General features: G+C 50.9%; 1 protein-coding gene across 2 annotated transcripts in view; it reads left to right on the top strand.

Moving 5' to 3' along the window:
- Positions 1 to 15,656, top strand: part of ZFHX3 (zinc finger homeobox 3) — a 102,169-nt gene that overhangs the window by 36,004 nt on the left and 50,509 nt on the right. Inside the window, exons 1-3 of one of the 2 annotated variants that reach the window (XM_042437399.1) lie at positions 331 to 1,413; positions 3,562 to 6,356; positions 11,153 to 11,649. In XM_042437399.1, coding sequence (XP_042293333.1) covers positions 3,608 to 6,356; positions 11,153 to 11,649 — 3,246 coding nt within the window. In that variant the 5' untranslated portion in view covers positions 331 to 1,413; positions 3,562 to 3,607. Of the gene's footprint in view, positions 1 to 330; positions 1,414 to 3,561; positions 6,357 to 11,152; positions 11,650 to 15,656 lie in introns of those variants that run through there. The other variant, XM_042437398.1, reaches the window with a different exon arrangement.

Genomic DNA, 15,656 nt, shown 5'->3' on the forward strand with positions numbered 1-15,656 from the left:
CTGGTGCAGAGCTGGCTTCATGGGGTTTGACCCCACTTAGGGGCCATGGTTGCTCTTACCGGCAAAGCAGAGGAGGGTTTGGTTTCCCTCTAAGGGTCTTTGCTGCAAAACTGCCACGTCTTGCCTGCAAGGAGGGGAGCTGTGGCTTGAGCCCTTCCAATAAGCCCCCTGTCCTTCATTGGGGACCGAAAGTGTTGTTGCTCATGGAAGGGAAAGAGCCATCCCAGGCCTGTCTGATCAGAGGCACACGTCTCACAGAGTTCCCTGTGATCTACTCATTGGTAAGCGTAAAGAGCAACCCTCTCCAATCTAGTACTCTCCAGATGTGCTAAATGCCACTTTCTATCCCAAAAAGTACATTCATTTTTAGCACTGAATAAGTCAGTGAATATGGCAGATTGTAGAACTCACAGCAAGGAGGAAGATGGGGAAATTATTTGTTCTAGCCTGCAAGAATGGCAATTACAAAGGTTTCGATACATTACTGGTCTAAAGGAACTTGCCCAAGCTCTGGAAAACATAGCAGCGGTAGGCTCCAAGCTCCCAAAGGCAAAACCACTCTGTGGACTGAGCCCACCTTTATCTGTACCTCATTCAGGACCAAACAGTCTCTTTCACCAGGCATCAGTTTAGGACAGAAATAGCTTCATTAGAATTAGGTGGGAAAGAGTCTGACCCTAAAACCCTGGACAGTCTTTCCCAGAAGTTTCATGGAGACATTGAATAGCAGGGGGAGCAGAACTGAAACCTGAGGGGACCCCAAAGGCCAGCAGCCAAGAAGTCAAACAGGAGTCCCCCAACACCTCTTTAGGGGTTCCCCCTCTGGGAAGGAACAAAACTGCTGTAAAACAGTGCCTCTAAGTCCCATCCTGGCAAGGCAGGCTAGAAGGATGCCACAGACGGTGGTATTGAGGGCTGCTAAGAGGTCCAGCAGAACCAACAGACCCACACTCCCCTGGTCCAGTTCCCAGCATAGGACATCCACCAAAGTGACCAAAGCTGTCTTCCTCCCATAACTGGGCCTGAAGCCAGATTGAAATGGATCCAGATAGTCCATCTCCTCCAGACACCTCTGGAGCTGGGAGGCCACCATGGGCTCTAATACCTTGCCCTAAAAAGAGGATATCTGAGACCAGTCAATAATTGTCCCGTAGAATGGGGTCCAGGTAGAGCTCTTTAAATGTGAAATGAGGCTGTGAGAGTAGGAGCCCAAGGGCAGGAGGAGGGGAGAGCATGGCTTCAGGTTCCCAGGCAGTGCTCTCTCTAACCGAAGGCCATTGATTTTACAGGAAAACATGTTTACAGACAGTGCCATGATCGACCTAACTAGTTGACTTCTGACTCCTTAAGTAAGAGCTACCTTTTCCTAATGACTGACTGGTGGAGGAAGAGGAATTAGCACTGGATGCGGAGGTGAAAGTTGGACCTCCTCTGCAGTCTTAAGCCTGAGCTCAGCCCAGATGCACAGTCTCCATTTTGGCTTGAGAGGGTTCATGAGGCTTGCAAGGCAACCCATGGCCCCTAAAGATTTGGCAACCCAAACGGGATGGCTGCAAAAGCCCTCTGAAAGGAGGCACCATTTCTGGGGCAGAATATTTGGCTCTGGCCGGTTGCAGAGCCTTGGCAACCAAGAAGGCTGGACTGATGGAAGGGAGCCTTTGCATGCCCTGTTTCCTTGCTTGCTTGGCTGACTATGGGGAGCAAGATAGAGGGCAGCTGGGAGGCCAAAAAGCCCACCAATTAATTGGGAAGTCATTGCCGGTTTCTCTGGCCTGGCCTGCCCTGCAGAGGAGATTGGTTTTCCTGTCAATAAACAAGTCCCTAGTGCAGCATCAAAGCTGCAGTCCTTTATCAATCGCAGCCTTCTCTTCCCGCTTGTTCCTGTAACTTACCAAGCATTTATGAGATTGATTTTACAATCAGGCTGTTAACCCTCCCACCCCATCAGCTCTGCCAACCCTTCTGGTCCAGACTGTCAGTCAGGCCGCTCACAGCCAATCAGGTGGGGGTTTCTCACAGCCACGCTTGTCCAGGCAGCACCAGATTTGTCTCCTCTTGGCCTTCCATCTTGGCCATCATGGTCATTGTTGGCCTGGGGTCTTGCTGTCACCTACCCTTGTACAAGCTTTTAGCTGAACCTTCTGCACAGAGCTCACAGAAAGCAGGAAATCCATGTAAGGGTCTCCTAAGCTTTTGGGTCCACTGAGATTAGAGGCAGGACACAACTGCAGAGAAGTGGCATGTATGGCCAGGACCTGGAGACAGGGACTCTGCCCTCAGAAGACCTGTCACTTTCAAGGATCTTGTTGGGCAGACCTCCAAGCTGCCCATTTGCCTCCGGTCTTCAGAGAGTGGGCTGCCAGAAAAGTGCTTGCCTTGCCTGGCTGAGACCTAGGGCCATGTGGGGGGGGGGGGGAGTTGTTACCATGCAAGGCCTTCTCATCCCATGAGATGTTGAGTCCCCTGAAGTGCTTGGGAAGATTAGGGCACACAGGTGTGTGCATTCGCAGGAGGAGTAGGCTGGGAGAGAGACTGGCAGCGGTGAAAGGGAAGCTGGTGTCACACTTTGGGATCACAGCCTCCTCTAGCGACTTTCCTGCTTGCTTTGGCTCCAGCCTCCATGCAGCCCCAAAGCAGGGAACGGCTGAGGCAAGCTGGTCAGCAGCTCTGGCCAAGTTGGTGCTCCATGACTGCATGGCCCTGCCCAAATCCTACTGAGGACACATACCTCTTTCCACCCCTGTTTGGTTACTGCCTCCATGCCACCCTCTTCTCTTCCACAGACGTCTATAGACAGGGATGCCATGGCCATTGCATGGCTTCAGAAGGTGTCCTGTGGAACCGAATGAACTGGGAGCTGCAGCACTTTCCATGCATGGTCTTCTGCTTGTATGGTGGCAGCAGCCCCGTGAATGCATCTCTTGAGCTTGGCTTGGCTGAATTGTTTATCTGGGTGCAGGTGGTGGGATTGCCAGTGGAGAAACAAAGACAATCTCAGGGTTGGCTCCTGTTGTAGCCCAAGAAGCCCTTGCCTGCAGGGACTGTGGCACAACATGCTCTTGTGCTGGCTCTCCATCATCCTGAGGGTGGAACCACCTTGCAGTAGCAGCAGCCATAGGAGCTCAGTGCAATGACACATTAGCCTCCTTACTGTGTCCTCAGGAGCTGGGAGCCATCTCGGGTTCATCCCTGTCCAGCGTAAGCAGGACAGAGGGTGGTTTGGCATGGCCAGGAGAGAAAGCCAGCACTTCAGCAGTAGCCCCCCACACCCCACTTTTAGGGCAAAGGCTGAGAAGTGGTTTGGGATGCAGAGGTGCTTTTGGTGCTGGGATGAGGAGGGTCTTTCCCAGTGACTCTTCCCTTCTCCTTTGCCTTGCTCACCCCTGCTTTCCTCCCTCTGTGTTTTCCAGGCTTAGCAGCAGGCCATAGCTGCTCCTTTGGGCAAGCTGAACCTGTGCATGTTGTGACTGCTCTGTGTGGACATGCGGTCTGTGCTTATTCCTGACTGACCTGCCTCTCCTCTTTCTCTCTCTCCCCTCTCCTCTTTTTCTCTGCTTGTAGGTCCAAGCCGTACTGGGGGCCATGAACGCTCCATGCAGGCCATGCCATGGAAGGCTGTGACTCGCCGGTCATCTTGGGGAAGGACAATGGGTGTGCTCTCTCTCAGCACCAGCAATGGAGTGAAGTCGGTGGCCTGCACCTCCCCAGCACAGCCGCTAACATGGAGCCCTCTGCGGTGGAGAACCACGGGGCCCTAGACAGCCGGCGGGCTTCTTTCCGAGAGTCCTCCCCAGAAAGGGCCGCCAGCGCTGAGCCAGCCAGCAAGGAGGTCGGCTGCAACGAGTGCTTGGCCTCCTTCGCCAGCTTGCAGAGCTACATGGAGCACCACTGCCCTGGCGCCCAGCCCCTCATCCCACTGCAGGTGCACTGCGAGAGCGAGACTGGCGAGGAAGGAGAAGACGAGAGCGACGTGGAGAACCTGGCTGGGGAGATTGTCTACCAGCCGGACGGTTCAGCATACATTGTCGAAAGCCTCAGCCAGCTGGTCCAGAGTGGGGGCTCCTGTGGGGCTGGCACCGGCACCAGCGGTGGGACGCTGCCCTCCCTTTTTATGAACTCTCTCCCCGGCGCGGGAAGCAAGCCAGGCGAAGCCGCCGCCACTACGCCCGTCTACCCACAGATCATCAACACTTTCCACATAGCCTCATCCTTTGGGAAGTGGTTTGAGGGCTCAGACCATGCCTTCCCAAATACCTCAGCCCTGGCAGGGGTCAGCCCTGTCCTGCACAGCTTCCGCGTTTTTGATGTGCGCCACAAAAGCAACAAGGATTACCTGAACAGCGACGGTTCTGCCAAAAGCTCCTGTGTATCCAAAGATGTTCCCAACAATGTGGACCTGTCCAAATTCGATAGTTTTGTGCTGTATGGGAAGCGGAAGCCCATCCTGATGTGTTTCTTGTGCAAACTCTCCTTTGGGTACGTCCGTTCGTTCGTGACCCACGCGGTGCACGACCACCGAATGACTCTGAGTGAGGAGGAGCGGAAAATTCTTAGCAATAAGAACATCTCCGCACTCATTCAAGGGATAGGCAAAGACAAAGAACCCCTTGTAAGCTTTCTGGAACCAAAAACCAAAAACTTTCCACGCCCTTTAGTCTCCACCGCTAACCTCATAGGCCCTGGACACAGTTTCTATGGCAAGTTCAGTGGGATCCGTGTGGAAGGGGAGGAGGGTGCCCAGATGGGGGCTGCCGGTGGAGTCGAAGCACCGCAGCCAGGCCTCTTGAACCTCGGAGGGCTAACCAGTTCAGCTTTGAAGACACCAATTACCTCAGTGCCCCTGGGCCCACTGGTTTCGAGCCCCCCTGGCTCTTCGGAAGGGAAGGACCCTGGCGGGGTAGTAGTAGTAGTAGAGCATGAGAAGCAAGACCTTGTTGACCAGGACAGCCTCTCAGAGAAAGCAGAGCCAGCTGGGGAGGAGATGGACATGGATGAGGAGGAGATGGAGGAGGAGGAGGAGGAAGAGGAGGAGGAGGAGGATGGGGATGGGGAGGAGGAGGAGGATGGGGAGGAGGAGGAGATGGAGGAGGAGGAAGAGGAGGAGGAGGAAGAGGAAGGGTGCAAAGGGCTGTTTGCAAGCGAGCTGGAGGACGACCTGGAGGAGAGGCCTCCCGAAGAGTCTGGGTCTGTTTCAGGCGGTGGCTGCAGCCCAAAGGACCTTGCTCTCTCAAACCAAAGCATTTCTCCCTTAATGCCTAACGTGCTTCAGACGATGTCCCGGGGCACAGCTTCTTCTAGTTCTAATTCTGCTTCTTCCTTTGTCTTTGATGGTACAAACAGGAGGAATTGTTTAAGCTTTAACAGTGAAGGCAGTGAGGGCAGCCGGAGGCTGGACTTCAGCGAAGAAAGTGCCAATAAAGACAATGCTTCACTAACAGAACCAAATGAGAGCCTCGAGGGCGAGGACGGGGTCTGTACGGCCCATCACCAGCACTTGGGGCCCCTCTGTGAGCTGGCGGGTGGGGAGTGCCCCTCGGGGAGTGGCGTGGAGTGCCCCAAGTGCGACACCGTCCTTGGCTCCTCGCGCTCGCTTGGCGGCCACATGACCATGATGCACTCACGGAACTCATGCAAGACGCTCAAGTGCCCCAAGTGCAACTGGCACTACAAGTACCAGCAGACGCTGGAGGCCCATATGAAGGAGAAGCACCCAGAGCCCGGGGGCACCTGCAGCTACTGCAAAAGCGGGCAGCCTCACCCGCGGCTCGCACGGGGTGAGAGCTACACCTGTGGTTACAAGCCTTTCCGCTGCGAGGTTTGTAACTACTCCACTACTACCAAAGGCAACCTCAGTATTCATATGCAGTCTGACAAGCATCTCAACAACATGCAAAACCTGCAAAACGGGGGTGGGGAGCAAGTTTTCAGCCACAATGCTGGAGCTGCCGCCGCAGCTGCCGCCGCCGCTGCTGCCGCTGCCGCAGCTGCAGCAGCAAATATTGGGAGCAGCTGTGGGACCCCCTCCCCCACCAAACCAAAAAGCAAACCTACCTGGCGGTGTGAGGTGTGTGACTATGAGACCAATGTTGCCAGGAACCTCCGCATCCACATGACCAGTGAGAAGCACATGCACAACATGATGCTGCTTCAGCAGAACATGAGCCAAATGCAGCACAACCGCCACCTGGGCCTAGGCAGCCTCCCTGCCGAGGCAGAGCTGTACCAGTACTACCTGGCACAGAACATGGCCCTGCCCAACCTGAAGATGGACAGCACGGCCTCCGAGGGGCCCTTCTTGATGGGCGGCTTCCAACTGGATCCCAGCAACGCCATTGCCTCCCTGGCCCCGTCTCTGGGTGAGGTGACCTTTCTTTGTGCCGGGGTCTCTGGGTGGGTCTGGACAGGGAAGCATGCACTTTGGGGAGGGGGCTGTCCAGGTGCGCTTGTGGGGCTTTTCCCTGCTCAGGAGCCCTCTTGGCTTCTGTGGGCACATGCTAAGGAGGTTCAGGACTTGCCTTCAGGTGAGGACAATGTGCCCCACACTAGAGACCCTTGGCTTGCTCTCTCTTAGAGCGGGTTTGCAGCCATTCCTCTCTTGGAAATGGGCAGAGGCAGTTGTGGGGGCTCAACCTTTAGAGCTAAAGAGAGAGCAGGACATGACATTGAATCTCTGCTTTTTCTGAAGCCTGGGAGCGTTGTCTGTTTTCAGGGGCCTTCAGCAGCCGCCTGCCTCTTCTAAAAATGTCTGTGCCTTCATGAAGGACAAGAGTATGTTGAGGAAGGAAGGATGTGGTAGCTCTGGTGGTCAGCTCTGGTGGCCTGGTGAAAGCTGCTGCAAAGGGGAGGCAAGGCTAGATGGGTGAAAAAGGAGATGTCCAAGGAGGAAGACCTTCTTTGTAGATACCCTGGGACCTTGTCTGTCCTTCACATCCAGGTTTATTGGTTGGTTCTAGCTTCTTTAACTTCTATCACTGTGAAAAGACAGGGAAGGCAGATTTTTTGCTACTGGCTGGAAATCTAAAATGTTAAAATGGACGAAGCTCTCTTCTCTTTAACAGTCATCAAAAATGCAAGTTGACTTAAGTCTCACCATGTTAATGATTACCTGCATCATGCTGTTGCCATATTGTTAGTATCAGTATAGCAGCGTTTACCTTCATTTTTTACCTGAATGTGGTGAGAGAAAAAAAGAGAGAACCCTCATCTTTGTTTCTGTAAAGGGAATTTCCCAGGCAGGTTTGCACTGTAGGTCCTTTGGCGGCACGATGCCCTATTTCTGAAGCCAGGTTGCTGTGCGAAGGCCAGGAGGCCAGACTGTGGCTCCTTTGTTTCTTAGGGTGAGCTTAGGTGGTTCCTAGCACAAGACCATGGCTAGAAATGCCCATGTTTGGTTCCACAATTCATCTTAGTGACCTTAGTGATTGTGGTAATGTAATGTCTAGCTCCAGATGTGCTTGGGAAAAGTGTTTTCAGTGGGCCTGACTGAAAGGTTCGCATATCCTATGAGTTCTTCATCTGCATGGCCAGTGGGCTAGCTGTTTATGTGTTCATTGAAAAATAAATCAAGTGGTCTGTTTATGGGGAGGGCTTTTGCTGAAATGTGTGCATTGAAAACACTGCTTGGAGCAGATGGAGCATCTCTTGAAGACCTTTGCTGGTGTGCCCAAGGCAGTCACAGGGGTCTTCTCAAGACAGCCTTCCCTGAGCCTGACTTATGAGCAAATTATTTCCTTCTCCTCCTCCTCCTCCTCCTCCTCCTCTAAGTGTGTTGAAAGGGCAGGCCTAATGCAAGAGCCTTAATGGAGTAGCGCCTGGCAGAGCGGCAGGGCATAGGAGCTGCTGGCTGGCTTGGACTCTGTGCTGGCTGCAACTGGACAGAAGGGCTGAGGGGGCATAGGGTCACTGGTACAACGTTGTCCTGGTATGCAGCCTGCTTTCTTCACATCACCTGACGCATGCACATTGGGAGCCATGGAAGGGCTTATCCTTGCTTTGTGTGAACCAGTGAATATTGGTATGACCTGCTCTAAAAATAATGCTGAGGAATGGATGGGGGAGAGAATGAGAGAGAGGGAGAGATAAATAATGCATATGATATTTCGTTCACTAATCTAAGCGCTGGATGCAGAAGAGAGAGGCTGTTCTTGTTGTCTTTGAAATTTTGAAATATCCTCCTTTTGTAGGTGGCAGCCTTTCCAGAAAGCTGCATATACGGTCTTTGCATATGCATAGTCTCTTGTCCAAGAGATCTGTGGAGGGTCCACTTGTTATTTGGTATATTCGAGTGTTGTTGGTTTGTTTGTTTTTTAAAAATAAGACATTGCAAACTCCATGGTTCAGCGGGGATTACTTTTGCTTAGGCCTTGAGAATGGAGTGACTGTAGCTGCTGTAGAAGAAAAGGGATTTAGAGGGCTAAAAGGATCTGGGCAAGGAAGACTGGAAGTGGCCAGAGGGAGAAGGCAGGCAACCGACTTGAGCGCACAAAATGAGTTTGCAAGGGCAAACTCCCATGCAAACTCCCAATAGTCAAAGCTAGGATTTCTCAGCCAGGGACCACAGGAAATCATGTTTGTGCAAAAGATAAACACTTCTTTTGGAACTGTAGATATAATGTCTTTTTATGTAGACATTCCCTGAGACCAGAAAATTATTTCAAAGGTCCCTGTAGGGTAAAAAGCTTGAGAAACATTGGTCTAAGCAGATGATGTTTTTCCTCACATGGGACCAATTGAGATAGAGCACTTTGTGTGCATGTGTCTCTCGGTCTGTAAGATGCCTATGAATGTAATCATTGTATAGGAGGCTGTACCAATGTTGGGGGGGGATATTTGTTTTATTGCACGTTCACTTACAGTCCCTCCTTGGTTCTCTGCTGCCATTTTAGTGTACTGTACACGCCACGCTTCATCTCTCTGTAAGGGTAGGCTGCTCATCCCCATTTCAAAGAGGAGAGGTTGAGATGGAGACTAGCCCATGGAAGGACAAGGGTCGGGTCCAATGGTCAGGCTATTGTCCTCTCTGTTGGAGTCCACAGGGGCTTGGGACAAGGTGGACTCTTTTCTGTTTGCTCTCCTTCCAACCCAAGGACTTTCTCGGCTGGCTGGAGAGTGCAACTAGAGAACTGCATTCCCTACCTCCTCCCTTCTGGCCTACTTGCTTGCCTTGTTCCTGCCTCAACAAATGAGTGACACACAAAATCATGGTTTGCATGAATCATAGTTTACGACCTGAGCTGTAGTGAGAGCTTCCAGCTGGCAAATGATGCTCTGCTCCTCTTTGCTTCGCTGCCATTTCCCCCATGCAGCAGCCTGTGGTTTATGAATGCCGCATCACACCAAATCGTCATTAATCTTCCTGAACCATGGTTTGTTCTGACTTGCACTGGTCTGTTTCTGGTCTCCTATGGCTCCTAGCTTCGGTTTGTTATTTGAGTAGCTTTCATCCAGGCAGATCCCAGTTATTCAGCGCCGTTTTATCTAACTCCATTGAAGATCTGGATGATAGCAGAATACTAGTGATGCTTCACACCAGATCCCTGCACAACGCTCTAGGAAATCCACAGCACATGTTCTGTGGTGCAGAGCAGTAACAACTGAGAGGATTTAAGTGGTCCTCCAGACTACAACAATTGGAGGAGATCTTCACGCTCTGGAAGAAAACTTTGAGGGGGACACTAAAAGCTATGCAATATTTGTTGTCCCAAGTGTACTTTCCAACTTTATGTATAACTGAGTGCATAAAATGGTAACTTGGTACAATATCTTAAATGTAAAAGTAGAAATACATTGATTTTTATTCAGACATAAATTACAAATATGCATAAGGTCAGAGGTGGAACTGCTGGTTTGCAATGTACTAAATGGATCATACATTCTGCAAGCTGAGAAAACAGGAATGAGAGAAACCTGAAAACAGAAACCATTAATGTTGCAATAAACAGAAGGAATAATGTATTAACTGTGCTTAGAAATGGTATATAGAACATAGTGTGGTCATATAGGCATATTACAAATGTGTACAAGTGTTGAGAAAATAACAGGCCTTTAATGTGATTCAGGAATAACAATAACTCTGGATGTTTAGTTCATTTTTATGAAATCTCTGGACTACTATCATGGTAGGCTAGGCAGTCCTGTCCTCACTGCTGCGAAGGGAAGCTTGGCAAGGGTTCCTCCCCAAAACACAAGGCTTAGTAGCATCACATTGCAAGTGCAACCATCACAGTAGGCAGCATTAACTGTCTTGCACTTATTAAATTTATATCCCACTCTGTCTAAGAGGATATATTCTTGAGAAGGACTGCTGCAACTTGGTCTGTTCATCTGAACCAGAGTGAATGTCTGAAAGATCAGTTGCTTCTGTTCCCAAACTTTCTGTTTGAGCTTCATGCTTTTCTAAAAGTACAAGGAACATGTGGATTGAAGTGAGCTTTTGGGGACCTCTGTACAGTATATCTTCTTCCTTGATCTCTCTCTCTCTCTCTCTCTCTCTCTCTGTGTGTGTGTGTGTGTGTGTGTGTGTGTGTGACATTTTTAGGCATTTTGTCACTTTAATTTAACTTGGTGTCCCAGATGGAGAGGTCTGAGGCCAGTGGAAAGAGAAGATGGAGAGTGCCATGTTTGATTGTAATGTCTTTGGTGGGACTTCTAGATGAGAACAAATACTTGAAGATGTTTTTTACCTCTCTGTAGTATTTCTGAAAGCACTTTTCCAACATTGTGTTGAGAATATTTTTTTTGTTTAGTAATCTGGTGTTAATCACTCATGTTACTTTCTTGGATCCAATACTAACTTTGACAGTATGACCTGGGAATAGCGTTCTTTTTCATACCTGTTCTTTTTAAAGTAGCCTGTTTCACTCCTAGGGAGGAAAGGGAAAATGTGCCCTGCCTTTTCAGCTCTTATCCAGATGTTCCATGGTTTCATTTCAGGCCTTGGAACAAAATGGGGGCCGGGAGCCGTGTTTCCTTCCCCGCCACCCTCCCCTTTGTGGCCCATGCCTTCACCCCTCTAAGTCCCAGGGAGCACATTTGGCCCAGAGTCTCTAAGGCACCTCTTTGGCCCTGAAGCGCTGCTGAGAGGCCGCCTTCTTCCCTCCTGGCTTTGCTTCTGCAGAGCCCTTCTGACTGCCTGTCTTCTTTTTCTGTACAGTGGGAGGAGAGATCCCCCTGGACATGCGTCTCGGGGGTGGGCAGCTGGTGTCTGAGGAGCTCATGAACCTGGGGGAGACCTTCACACAGACCAACGACCCCTCACTGAAGCTCTTCCAGTGCGCTGTGTGCAACAGGTTCACCACAGACAATTTGGACCTGCTGGGGCTGCACATGAACATGGAGCGCAGCCTACCAGAGGACGAGTGGAAGGCCGTCATGGGGGATTCTTACCAGTGCAGGTTGTGCCGCTACAACACGCAGCTCAAGGCCAACTTCCAGCTCCACTGCAAGACGGACAAACATGTGCAGAAGTTCCAGCTGGTGGCACACATCAAGGAGGGGGGCAAGGCCAACGAGTGGAGGCTCAAGTGCGTGGCCATTGGGAACCCGGTGCACCTGAAGTGCAATGCCTGTGACTATTACACCAACAGCCTGGAGAAGCTGCGGCTGCACACTGTGAACTCCAGGCATGAGGCCAGCCTGAAGCTCTACAAGGTAAGGCAGTCCTCTTTTCTCCCATACTGGGGCTGTGGGGTGGGTGGCCTTTCCCCTGAACATATGCCACCTGAGATTCATGCCACTCCAGGGGCAGGCAGCAGAGGCAGAGTAGCTTGGCCAGAGGACTGAGTGGGTCTCCTTATCTTCCTTGCTGGATTCCAGATGGGCCTCCATGGTGCAGAGCCCTTCATGCCTTGCACATGCCATCCCTCTACTATGTGTGTACTACTGTTTAACTCTGGTCTATGGGGACACAGTGAGTGGGCATTTGGGACCCTGGTGGCAGTTGAGTAATTCGCCTCCTCTTGTAGACCCTGAGTGCCCCTTTCTTTGCCCACTTTTTTGGCTTCAAATTCCTGCTCTCTTGCCCCCCCCCCCTTTGACTGCATCTTTGTAGGCTGGGAACAAGAAGCTCTGCATACAGTAAATAGTCCTTTCACTCGCACAGCAGAATTGCTCCAGACGTTTCTATTGATTTTCCCTGGACTTAAAGCTTCACCTTTTTCTCTAATCATCCCATAATGGCTTTAGTATGAACAATCAGGTACAAATTGCCATAAATCTAAGCAGCTTCACTTCATGTACCTTCCACTCACTTACGCATGTTGTCTGTCTTGCTTTCAGCGTCTGTTTTCTTCAGTTTTCCATTCTACATGTTTACCTTCCTCCATCCCTCCTCCTCCTCCTGTTCCTGAAGCAAACTGTCCTCCTGATGTTGCTTGCAGGCATTGGTGGCAGGTGCGCTTTTGGTCCCTTTCGCCAAAAAAAACAACAACCCTCCTGTATCTGTGCCGGTTGTGGTGCCCATGGCTGGGTACCATCTGCTGAAGCTTCAGCAGAAGAGAATAAAGCATTGTCAAGCATCTGGTCTAGCACAGCTTTGCTCCCATGTGTGCTGATGAGACTCCCAGTCCTCCCAGTCTGGCTAGTGAACCAGGCCCTGGCCCTGGAGGGGAACTTGGCCAGTCTCTGCTGGAAAAGCTTCTCCTGGTGAACCTCTTGTCTGTGTCCAGAGGGTCAGCAGAGTCTGGCTGCAGCTGCTCCTGTGGCCCAGCACAATGCGGCCTTCTAGTGAGCGGCTGCTGCTGCTGCTTCTGCCTTGCTCATCACTTGCCTATTGAGAATTGCTCCATCCCTCCCCCAAATATAAATGCCATCTCTGTGTCCTCCACATATACAAACTGCCACCTCACCCTGTTTGTCCCTTAGCAAAGAGGAGGCAAGTTCCTTGCTCCATTAAAGTGATAGCCAAAATACCCAGCTTGCAGGCTTAGCTCCCTCAGCTCGGCTTCTGCACTGGGCAGTAGTCCAACCTTCCTGGAGGCCCTGATCGGTGAAAGCATTGGCCTCCATTGACAGGACACCTGCATGGACCCAGGAGTTGCAGGGCAACCAGACCCCCTCTCTGTCCTCTGTGCTCAGGCTTCCGTCACTGGGAGCCAGAGGACCGTCCAGGAGCTGCTTCTTTTCTCTCCAGACCTTGCGTGGTACATTGGTGGGATGTTGTTTTTTCTCTTGCTAATATAATCCATTAGCCTGGCACATGCATAATCAGTTTAGAGTGCAGTTAACTGGATGTAATCGAGTTCTTGCCTCTCTGTTAGAGAAAATCCTCTCCAGATGCTGCCTGGGTGAGAAAGCGTGAGGCTTATCATGCTTGCAATCCTCCTTGCTCTGCCTTTTTGCCATTTCACCCTCGAGTTGCAATTCCTTGGCTTCTGTGCACTGTGTGCACTCTGGTGCCAGGTGCCAGACGTGCATGAAAGGGACTGTCCAGGAGCTGGAGATGGCCTTGTGGGCCCCACTACTATTGAGAGTGCCCCATGGCACTGGCAAGGCCCCTGCAAATGCCACCCACATCATTCCTAGCTGGCACAGAAGGAACAGAGGTCAGGCAGGTGCTTTGGGCCATCTGGATGAAGAAAGGTAAAGAAATGCAAGACTCAACTGTGTTTGCCTGGTAGAAGAAAGGAAGGCCCATCTAGCTAATCCCCTAAAGTATCTGAGTAAATCAGAAATGTTTGTGAGGCTCCCATGTCATTAAATAAAAATCTCTTGATAATAGCTCTGCACTTGTTAATTGCTGGAGTTCAGGTGATGTTGGAGGATGCCATGCCCTGCCATGCCAGATTGGTGGGGGCTTTGATGGGTGCTCCTCATGTTGTACTTAGGGCTTACCCAATCTCTTCCTGTTCTTTGGTTTCCCAACTGGTTTGTTAATTTATTCTTGAAACTTCTTGAGACTGTGCAGCCCCCACGTCATTTACCAGACTGGCTTTTGGAGGTGGCAGGTATACAGGGCGTTGTGCTAGTTTCCTGGCTCTGTGATTCCCAACCTGGAATCCAAAGCTCCACTTCTTGCTGCTGTTGAATGCTGAGGCTGCATGTGGAAAGGTGGTGGCTCTTCTGGCACAACATGTTGCTTCCCTTTCTACATTCATGGTTGGATGCCTTCATCTGGGCAGCAGGGAGCGGTCGCTTGATGCTCCCTTGTGTCTTCCATTAAGTTGTTCATCTAGAGCTTTCCAGCAGGGAGAACAGGAACTGTAGTGACATTAGCGCTCTCTGTACATGGTTCTCACTTGAGCGATCTTTCTGCTGACCTGGTTTCCCAGTCTTGGGTTGCTGAGAAGCAGGCTTTCCTTTTCCCATATCGTCCTCTTCAGAGAGTCCACTACTGTCTTTGTGGTTTCCCTTCCCTGAAATTAAAATGTGTATTCTTGGTTTTTCTCCAAGAAAGCTGGGCCAGCTCTGCTCCCCAACAAACCAGTTTGCCCTGGCTTTGGCCTCTCTGGCTCAGTTGGTAGCTTGGTGCATCTGCTGACGTCTTGCACCCTTTCCTCTTCCCAAGCAGCCCCGCTGTTCTCAGGCGTCTTCCTCAGGTACCGTGGGGCTTATCCCAGGGATCAGTGGCCTTGGGCCAGGCTTCACATCAATGTTTGAGCTGCGACCCATTTCCATTGCAGCAGAGCTTGGATGTTGCTTCTGTCCTGCTGGAGACTTGGCTTGTGGCCTCATGATTTGCTGGGCTTTCCCCCTTTATCCTTTGTCCCTTTGGGTGATGCAAGGACCAGGATGATGCTCCAAAGATCCTTTGACTTTGTCTGGGATGCAAGAATAAGATCATTACTCTTCTCCCCCCCCCCCCCCCCCAAAAAAAAAAACAACCCACAGCTGGAAGTGTTTCGTGAAGCAAAAAAGCCAATCCTCTTGAGAGGGGATGCTAATTACACATATAATTAATCCAACAGTTGTTGCTCATTGTCGGTACGGTTCACGCTGGTTAAGCAGGCTTCCTGCACCTTGTTCAGAGAGCCTCCAGTTGCATCTTTTGTTTATCATTTTAAATGCAGGAACTCATGGGACATCCTTTGATGTTTCTGCCTTTGGAACCGGGGACAAGAGGACAGGTGGGCCTTGGAATCACCCTCCATCTGCCTCTCTCTGTCTGTTTGAGACAGTAAGCCTTCTGGGCTGGGGACCATGACACCTGGCTCTAGTAAGCAGGCAGGTGTCACCATTTGAACCTAGAGCAGTAGAAATCAGTAGCTCTTCTTTGTGATCTCTGTGAGTCACAGAAATGCGCAGTACAGCATTCAGAACCTTCTAGAGCTGAATAATCTCCTTTTGATGGACACCCCACAACCCTTCTGCCCCACATAGGTAATACTCCAATGGGGCACCTGTCAATCACTCCATTCAGACCTTTCATTTGTTACTCTTTTCTTCTTGGAGCTTTTGGCTTTGTCTGTATTTTTCTTTCTTCAGAAGAACTTCACTGCCCACATCAGTCAACTGATGACTTCAGAATTGTCCCCATAGGAGCTTGAGGGCCCAAAGGGGTCTCTGCATGTTGTACCATGTGCAAGAGCAAGATCCCAGACTCTGGTGGTCATTCCCACTGCCGCCTCTTTCTGGGTATGGAACATGACATGGATTCCTATTTCCTCTGTCAACCCTTTACCTCACCCTCAGGCCTCAGGGAATCAGCTGCCATGTCAGAA

This window comes from Sceloporus undulatus, chromosome 8 (assembly GCF_019175285.1).
Source record: "Sceloporus undulatus isolate JIND9_A2432 ecotype Alabama chromosome 8, SceUnd_v1.1, whole genome shotgun sequence".
In the NCBI taxonomy this organism is placed as follows: Eukaryota; Metazoa; Chordata; class Lepidosauria; order Squamata; family Phrynosomatidae; genus Sceloporus; species Sceloporus undulatus.